The sequence below is a fragment of the Nuphar pumila genome, chromosome 15 (assembly GCF_984573655.1).
Source record: "Nuphar pumila chromosome 15, dmNupPumi1.hap1.1, whole genome shotgun sequence".
Classification (NCBI taxonomy): domain Eukaryota; kingdom Viridiplantae; phylum Streptophyta; class Magnoliopsida; order Nymphaeales; family Nymphaeaceae; genus Nuphar; species Nuphar pumila.
Genome location: NC_143263.1, coordinates 7,438,118 through 7,447,685, shown reverse-complemented (window position 1 = coordinate 7,447,685; position 9,568 = coordinate 7,438,118). Strand labels below are relative to the sequence as shown.

Genomic DNA, 9,568 nt, shown 5'->3' with positions numbered 1-9,568 from the left:
AAATTGCTGCTCTCTGATTTGATTTCTACTGTAAATCGCTAATCTCTGATATGATTTTTATTGTAAATCGTTATTCTATGGTCTGATTTATACTGCAAATCGCTACTCTCTGATCTGATTTCTACTGTAAATCACTACTCTCTGGTCTGATTTTTATTGTAAATTGTTACTCGCTTATCTGATTTTTACTGTAAATTGTTACTCTCTGATCTGATTTCTACTATAAATTGTTACTCTCTGGTATGATTCTTACTGTAAATCATTGCTCTCTAATTTGATTTTTACTGTAAATCGTTACTCGCTGATCTTATTTTTATTGTAAATCGCTACTCTATGGTCTGATTTCTACTGTAAATCGCTACTCATTGACCTGGTTTTTACTGTAAATCGCTACTCTCTGATCTGATTTCTACTGTAAATCGCTACTCATTTATCTGGTTTCTACTGTAAATCGATACTCTCAATTTTTTTTGGGCCTTGTATACATTTTTTCTTTTCTTTCCCTCTTGTAAATATCGAAAAAGGACAATAAAGTGTTTTGTTTAATCGTGGTGCTCATGTTTTCTTCGGTTGTTTCTTTCTCGAGGTTTTCATAACACCCTTTCCCACAAATTTTTTGTTTTTTTTGCTTTACGATTTTCGCCATGATGGGGAAGCCGAAGGCTGTACTCCGTTGTAGGTGTACTGAAGGAAGATTCTGTTGTAGGTGTCCCTCAAAGGCAGAGGAGGAGCCTTCATAGTCGGTTGTCCGCTGGACGAGAGCAACATTCCGGCCTCTGCTAGTAGAAAGAGGATGACGATCACTATTGGATTGGCGACTCTTTGCCTCCCTTGATTTCTTTTCAAGAGAGAGAGAGGGTTTTATAGTGTTTTACGAAAAATAAAAAAGAAGAATATGACAATGAAAAGTTCAAACCGACAATTTTTATGGCTCAGGTTCATTTTTTCGGATCGTCGGCTCACCATCAGATCGTCGGCTAAGGTTTGTTTCGCTGTGTAGACTTTGAAGAGTCAACATCATCCTCGACTTTTTGGATGGAGGACATGTTTATCCTTTTTTTTAACCGTTTTTTTTTTTTTTAATGAAGGACATTTTTGTTATTTTCTCAAACCGTCGTTTTATAACAAGAATAGCAAGAAAGGGTACTCAAGTCTTTGCAACCACAACAAACTTCAATGCTAAGTGATGTCAACATACACGGGAATATGAGCCTCATGTGCTTATATACATGGTTCTCATTCAGACCCCCGAACACAGACGTGGGATTCAGTGAATCATCGGAGGAGAGCATACACCACCCTCTCATTAAAACTTGTCAAATGTTGCAATGCTCTTACAATATGTTTATATTAACAAGTAGATGAAAATAGCATGGTTTTACGTGTAAAGATATAGGGCAAAATATCAGCAAAATAGCGACTGTTTTGTTTTCCACACGGTATGTTATTTTTTTATTTTTCTTTGTATTTTCATAAGTTTAAATTTATTTGATTTTCATGCGATTTTGCCAGTTAAAGAGAGTGTAAAACAACAAGTTTCAAAATGTCGCAATATTTTCATGATAGATAAGTGGTCAGTACTTTGAAAATATTGTACTCAGTCAACTAGGTGTCTCAATTCATGCATGAACCGCGCACTCAACACATGGAAGCGATCAAAAGAATCCTTAGATATTTAAAGGGCATAGTTGGTGATGGACTTCTCTACAGACAAAGGCCGACATGACAAAGCACACATAAAATTGCTGTCTACAATGACGCGGATTGGGCCGGGGATCCAGATGAGTGAAGATCTGTCTCGGGGTATTGTGTTTTCATTGGACAAAATTTGGTCTCATGGAGTAGTAAGAAACAAAAAATTGTAGCTAGATCAAGCACTGAGGCAGAGTACCGATCTATTGTTGTTGCCACTGCAGAAGTTACATGGGTCAGGAACATATTGATAGAAGTAGGGAAAGAAATTTCACGATCATCTTTGCTATGTGATAATCAAAGTGCTATCAACATGTCTTTTAATCCAATCCACCACAGTCGAGCCAAGCATATTGAGATAGATCAACATTTCGTGTGACAGAAGGTTGAAGAGAAGGATATTGAACCTGAATTTGTGAGAACCGAAGATCAAGTAGCAGAACTGTTCACTAAAGGATTAACTAAAGATAGGTTTTGGACGCTCAAAAACAAGTTGTTTATGGTACAAGACCATGCACAACTTGAAGGGGGGTGAAAAACAGAATCGGTTATTGGACTGGATTTTATTGGAGCCAGATCCAGACCCGTGTGTGTTATGCGCCAGCCACTTAATAATGGCTTTGTTATAGTTTCTATTTTCTGTTGCAGGGTAGTTTAGTACCCTAAATTATTGTAAACACAAATATATGTTAATGAAATCAGATCTGCAGCCTACGATTGCTGTTGTGGGTGTATAGTTGTGAAAGTATCTCCAATAAAATACTAATATCAAGACCTTAAAAAAAAAAAATATATATATATATATATACAAAATAATAATAAACATAGTCAACCCTAAATATACAATTTAATGCTAAATATTAAATACAATATAAGCAAGCAAATATAAATCATCAACGGTAACAACAAAAAACAAATACTACAAAGCTATATATATATATATATAAACTTAAGGATGCAAGAAAATATATGAAACCCACCTTTTGACCTAAGTTACTAGAGTTGATCGAAAGATGAAGAAGTTGACAAAAAAGACGCAATCTCGTTGGAATGTTGCAAGACGAATTTTACAGAATTCAATGCAAAAATGAGAAGGAAAAGTGTTAGGGTTATAAAGAAAAAAATTGTTAGGGTTCCAATGATAAATAAACATAATATATATATATATATATATATATATATATATATATATATATATATAAATATAATGACTTTATATATAATTCAGAAAGCATGCAAGGTAAAAACATTCACAAATGACAATAAATATGATTTGCGAATGTTGTAATACATTTGCGAACATAGTTGACAGTATTTAGTTAAAGAAAATTCACACATTTAGGATGACATTCACAAAAATGATTTGCAAAAATTATGCTATATTTAAGAACTTAGGTCAATAAAGATGGTTTACACATTTTGAGTGATATTTACAAACATGATGTGTGAAGGTCATACTATATTTGCATACATATGTTTGAAGTATTTTAGTTAAAGAAGGTTCACATATTTTAGGTGATATTCACAAACATGATTTGCAAAAATCATACTATATTTAAAGACATCGTCGAGGGTGCTTACTTAAGGAGCTTCACACATTTTGGATCACATTCAAAAAAATGATTTGTGACAATTGTATCATATTTATGGAGGGCAAAATGTCTTTAAAAAGTTGAGAATATGATATTTTGGATACGAAGAGGATTCCAACAAATTGTGAGGCATTTCAGATAATGCATCATTTTTCAAGGACAATATGGTCATTTATATTTTACTTACAATCAATTGTATTAAATATATACCCTTATATGACTATTAAATTTCTTTCTATCAATATCTTTGCATACAAATAATTCCACTTTATAAATATTCTATTTTCATTAACACTTAAATATTATGGCTTAAAAAAAATTATGATACAACAATGATTGATTAAATATTAACGTTTAGCTATTTTAGTTAATATTTTTTTTGCAAAATATATGCTTTCTGACAATTTTTGGAAACTGCATACCAATTATTTAATTTTTTTTTTTTAGTGTTTTATTAGAAACTTATAAGTGTTTCTAGCTAGCCAACCTACTGAAACTTTTTAAACTCAAGTACCAACATCAATACCTCGTTTTGGCAACTATCAACAACCAGACATAGGACTCCACAGTGAGATCCAAATTGAATTCAAATCTAAAACCGAACCCACTCTTCAAAACTCAAGGCTAGGGCCTAAATAGGTCCGGTCCAAGCCGATCCCAACTTGAACTGGATTCATTAAGGTCAGGTAACAAAGAAAGGAGTCCCATTAATTATTGGGATTGAACCTGTGCGCAATCTGGAAAATATACGAACACGGGTATGATTTATGTAACTTCATACCAAACTCAGATCCAATCCAAGATCCAATTAAGATCCACAATTTTCAATGTAAAAAAATATAAAAATTATTATTTTACTGGGTATGGACCAGGTCTGATCTACACAATCGTTATTCGAGTCCAGGTATGGTTTTTCCTCTTGAAGAATCCAGACATTCCCAGGTCCAGATCCAGTACCAGCAATCTCAATCTGATCCGGGTCTGAAACCACCCATTTCCTGTGGAGGACCGACCCGTTGACATCCCTACAGTCAAGGACTCAAGGCTAGTGTCGGGTCAAGCATGACCCGACCTGTTTGCATCCCATCCACTCTCCGACGTGGCAGTTGCCACGTCAGCATGATCTACTCAGGAACCACAAATCGGATTTCCCTTCCCTGACCTAACTCACAGTTACCACAGTTAAGAGCCTATATATATATATATATAGAGAGAGAGAGAGAGAGAGAGAGTCGGTTCGATTTATTTATTAATAAAAATTTCGTCGATGTATCCGCCATTGCTGTCCGGGTGAGTTCTCGTTCTCTTGTGTATGGAGAGAGTTTAGATCTCTTGCTGTTTTTTTTCCTGATTTTCGGTATTTGTTGGAACAAATTTTTGGAATAGAATATCGGAATGCACTTATGGTTTTCTTCCTCAGTAGTTCGGTGGGGTCGAGCTCTTCTAGTTTGTTCGTGCCACTAGCGTTAGGGTTCCACTGCAACAGCGATGGCGCCGACGTTCGACGCTGCGGACGGCGGAGATTCTTTCCCGGCGTCGTTAGGGCAGGCATTTCCTCAGGTATGATCGTCCTTCAATCACTCTCCCTCATTTTCGGTTGAAATTTATGTTTTTTTTTTAAGTTGTGGTTTTTGAATTTGGTCATAATTAGGGTTTTAGCGAGATTTACGAGTTTCCAATTCGCGATTCTGAAGGTTTCAGATGAATTCTTGTTCACAATCTGCACTAATCATTAATGGCTCTTTTCGTCGATTGTTATATGTATTGCTTAGAATAATAAATCCATATATGGAATTAGATCCTCTCCCGCTTCGAGCTCTGCTCAAAAGGCATAGTCACTCCTAAGATTTGAAAAGTAGGTGATTTCTATTTACTAATAAACCCTAGTGTTCCTTCAAGGAGCCTAAGATTTTATCTAACAGAAGGGCTAATATTATAAATAATGAAATTCAAATTAAAACCCTGAAAACTGTAAGGTTTTATAATGCTTCTCTGTAGAAATAACGCTTCTCAGCACATTTTTGTGAAGCAGTATAATGATAAGGGTTTCTAATATAGAATTGAAAATTCCAGCTGAAGAACTGAGAAAACATGTGCTACATATTCAACCTGCTTACATTTTGGTAGGACATGAGTCGAGTTATTGTGATTTTATTAGTGCCTATGTCACATGGATACTGCTGAGGATACAGGGATGGCCATTTTTATGAAATTTCCAATATGATTTCTGTATAAAGAGATACGGAACGGCAGTCAAAATGGAGTATCCGTGTGACATAGATTTAGTGCTATTATGGGGAGGACCACTTGTAGTCTCTTCATTCCAAAGTTCCAAACCTCTTTGCTTTTGAACTTGTATATGCTATTTTTCGTTAACACTTATGCCATCGCTTATTGTCATAATGGGTGTTGATATTGGTTTGCTTTCCAATTCTTTCAGACCCATTACTAGTTAAAGCTGCTAGAGGGGAACCTGTTAGCAGGCCACCAGCATGGATGATGCGACAAGCTGGAAGGTACATGGCTGTCTACAGAAAGCTTGCAGAGAAATTTCCATCCTTTAGAGAGAGGTCAGAAACAACTGATCTCATTGTGGAAATATCTTTGCAGCCATGGAGGGCTTTCCATCCAGATGGTGTTATACTTTTTTCTGATATCCTCACTCCTCTGCCCGCCTTTGGGGTCCCATTTGATATTGAGGAAGTTAGGGGTCCAGTAATTCATAATCCAATTAATTCAGAAGAGGGACTTAAAGCGCTGCATCCTATTGAGCTGGAAAAATTACAGTTTGTTGGAGAATCTCTAACCATTTTGCGCAAGGAGGTTTGTGTCCTTAAGATGAAATTCTTATGCTTTTATATTGAAAAGGTATTTTTAGGCCCTGTTTGGATCTATTTTATTGATTGTTTACATATATAAATTTAAGCACATTTTATGAAGAATATTCTTTCCATTACTTTTAATTAGGTGAATGTTTGAATCACCGACTGTTTAAATTATAGTAAAGAAGAAAAGAAGATTAGTGGGCAGTAGTGATAATGGTGGTAGTGGTGGATGGTGGTAATTGGTAATGGTGGTGATGGATGGTGGTGGTGGTAATGGTGATAGTGGTGGTGGTAATGGTAACGCTGGTGGTGGTAATAGTGGAAGGGTGGTGGGTGTTGACAGCCAAAATTTTATGGGTTCCCAACCAACACGCATGTTGTTCCTGACACAGTAGTCACTTTGATGACTCACCGGAAATGGGATGGCTTGTTCACGTACCAAAGACTTTGGATGTGAACTTGAAGTATTTTCGTTTGCAATGAGAAAAATACTTCGCGAAGGACTCTTTTGCATAAGGTTGACAATCAATTTCGGACACAATTTCATTACAATAATTTCAAAAGTTGAGAGAAAGATATTCTCATAAAACCCCACAAGCGGCTCAACAACATTGAACACTTTTAGACAAAATCGGTTTTCGCCGCATTTGGCTTACAAAACAAAATTCTCTAAATATTTTAATCAAAATCTAAAGGTTTCAAGCTTTCTAACCAAACAAGTCATTTTGATTCAATATTGGAGAGAAAAGTTATAAGCGAAACAAGTTCATCTTTAGAAAAATTTGTTTTGAAAAGTAGGGCCTACTTCAAGTGCATTTTTTATCTAACAAATGACAAAATTTAACTTTTCACTCTAAAAGGATTTTGTAGAAGAGGATGTTAGCTTTCCAACTCATCAAACCGTTTGTCGATACGACTTATGGTTTGTTAATTATCACTAAAATATCAGGATATATACTTGCTGACACATTGTTGGCAAGATATACACTTGTTGACACAATGTGTTGACATGATACACTCTTGTCGATATACTTTGTCGACAAATGCGTGTTGGCAAATATGTGTACTTTTACCATTTTGCGTCATTTTGTGTTAGAGAGAGAATGAGCATGGGGGGAGTTCCCAACCACTATGTAGGCCACATTTCTCCCATTCGACTCCATCTTGACTCGAGCTTATTCTCTTGAGTCTCTCTCATGGGCTTCCTTTTGGTTTTGAGGGATTCCGACCCCTTGGGTTACCAAATCTCTTCCTTCTCTCTCTCATTCTTTCTCTCTATTGTCATCCTACTACCTCAAAGCTTCGTCGATGTTTTGATTGAAGGTCAGCCTACGCAACCTTCCAATTCGAGGTGGCCCCCCTGAGGTAATTCCCAAAACTCTTCTAAATTAAGTTCAATTTCCATTTGAATATACCATTTTCCTTGCTTTCTTGGAATCTTTTTCAAAGATTCTATCTTTCTTGAGATCTTTTTACCCAATAATGTATCTTTCTTGAATCTTTATTCCAAAAATCCATTTTCTTTGAGAAAGCTCCTTTTTCCATGACATTTGCACCAACCAGAGCATAGAAACTTTGTCAGATTCGCATAGGTTCGGGCCCGGGACACAGTTATGCTGCCGGATCAATGCCAAAGAAAGAGCTAAGGTTTCTTAGGAAACTTGAGTAAGTTCTTTTTCACTCTTTTCATTTTTTTATACTTTCTTTTCCATATTGTTATAAAATTTTCTCAAGAATTTTAATTGAATATTTGTTTTCCTAGCACATGTATACATCTTTCTTGTCTTGGATCCCACTTGGGTGGGACCACCATCCAAGCTTATCCCATAAGTGTTATCAAGGAATTCAAGAAAGCTCAAGAAAAGACTTTCTCAGGTAAAAGATTTCAACCTTGGTTAAGTTATCCCATGCCATTTGGTAGGGAACGACTTGATCTCGTACTGAGCGGGTGGATCCTATCACCTTTGAAACAAAGGCGAGTTTTACAAAATCTTTTCGAAACATCTTTCTAAAATTCTTTAAAAATCCTTGTTGGTGAATTTTCCATCAACAAATCTTTTTTGGCAAAAAAAAAAAAAGACCCAAGACAAGAATATGTGTTTTGAATTAGCGAAGATGTATGGATAATCAAGATTCCCAAGAAAATTCAAGAAATAAAGAGAAGATCCTAAGAAAATGCAAGAAAGGAAATGAGAAAGTAGGAGAGAACTTACTCGGGTTTCTTGAAAACCCTAGCCCCTTCCTCGCAACGATCCAGCGTAGCGATGGCATCTAGAGCCTTTTGATGATGATGGCCTAGTGGGAAAATGTGCTTTCCCATGTAGGAGAATGGATCTTGGAATAGAGATTCCAAGAAAGAAAGTTTCTTGTGAAAAAGAACCCAAGGAAACCCAATTCTTGGAAAAAGAATTTCAAGAAATCAAGGAAATCAAGGAAATCAAGTAAAAATTTAAAAGAAATTAGTGATTACCTTGGGCCACCCTCCCCGGAAGTGAAGGTTAACTTGATCCGGGCTCCTTGGTGGCACTTTGAGAGAGAGAGAGAGAGAGAGAGAGAGAGAGAGAGAGAGAGAGAGAGAGAGAGAGAGAGAGAGAGAGGTGATAGTGATGATGGTGGTAGTGGCGATGGTGGATGTTGACACCTAAAAAATTTTGGTTTCTCAACCAACACACATGTTTGCCCTGGCTCTTTGGAAATGAGATGGCTTGTTCACATGTGAAATTGAAGTATTTTCGTTTGCAATGAGCGAAATACTTCACGAAAGACTCTTTTGCGTAAGGTTGAGAGTCAATTCCGGACATAATTCCATTACAATAATTTCAAAAGTTGAGAGAAAGATATTTTCATAAAGCCCCACAAACGACTAAAGAACATTTCATAAGTGTTTTGGAAACTTTTAGCCAAAATCATTTTTTCGTCATATTTGGCTTACAAAATAGCATCCTGCAAATATTTTTATCAAAATCTAGAGGTTTCAAGCTTTCTAACCAACTAAAAATCATTTTGATTCAACATCGAGAAGAAAAGTTATAAGCGAAACAAAACAAGTTCATCTTTCGCGAAAATTGTTTTAGAAAGTAACGCCTACTTCAAGTATATTTTTGATCTACCAAATGACAAAATTTAACTTTTCACTCTAAAAGGATTTTGTAGAGGAGGATGTTAGCTTTCCAACACATCAAACTATTTGTCGATACGACTTATGGTTTGTTTTTTATCGCCAAAATTTCGGGCAGTGTCAAGCCAAAACCATGTGTCAGCAAGATATACAATTGCTAACACAATGTGTTGACATGATACACTCTTGCCGACACACATGTGTCAGCAACAGGACACCCTCTTGCCAACACACATATGTCCGCAAGACCCACTCTTGTCGATACACTTTGTCGGCAAGACCTATACTTGTCGACAAATATGTGTCGGCAAGTATGTATATTTTTACTGATTTGCCTCATT

General features: G+C 36.1%; 1 protein-coding gene across 2 annotated transcripts in view; it reads left to right on the top strand.

Moving 5' to 3' along the window:
* Positions 1-4,402: 4,402 nt before the first annotated feature.
* The window catches only part of HEME1 (Uroporphyrinogen decarboxylase), a 39,302-nt gene continuing 34,136 nt past the window's right edge, over positions 4,403-9,568 (top strand). Inside the window, exons 1-3 of one of the 2 annotated variants that reach the window (XM_089989270.1) lie at positions 4,403-4,574; positions 4,708-4,844; positions 5,725-6,107. In XM_089989270.1, coding sequence (XP_089845396.1) covers positions 4,552-4,574; positions 4,708-4,844; positions 5,725-6,107 — 543 coding nt within the window. In that variant the 5' untranslated portion in view covers positions 4,403-4,551. Of the gene's footprint in view, positions 4,575-4,704; positions 4,845-5,724; positions 6,108-9,568 lie in introns of both variants that reach the window. The other variant, XM_089989269.1, reaches the window with a different exon arrangement.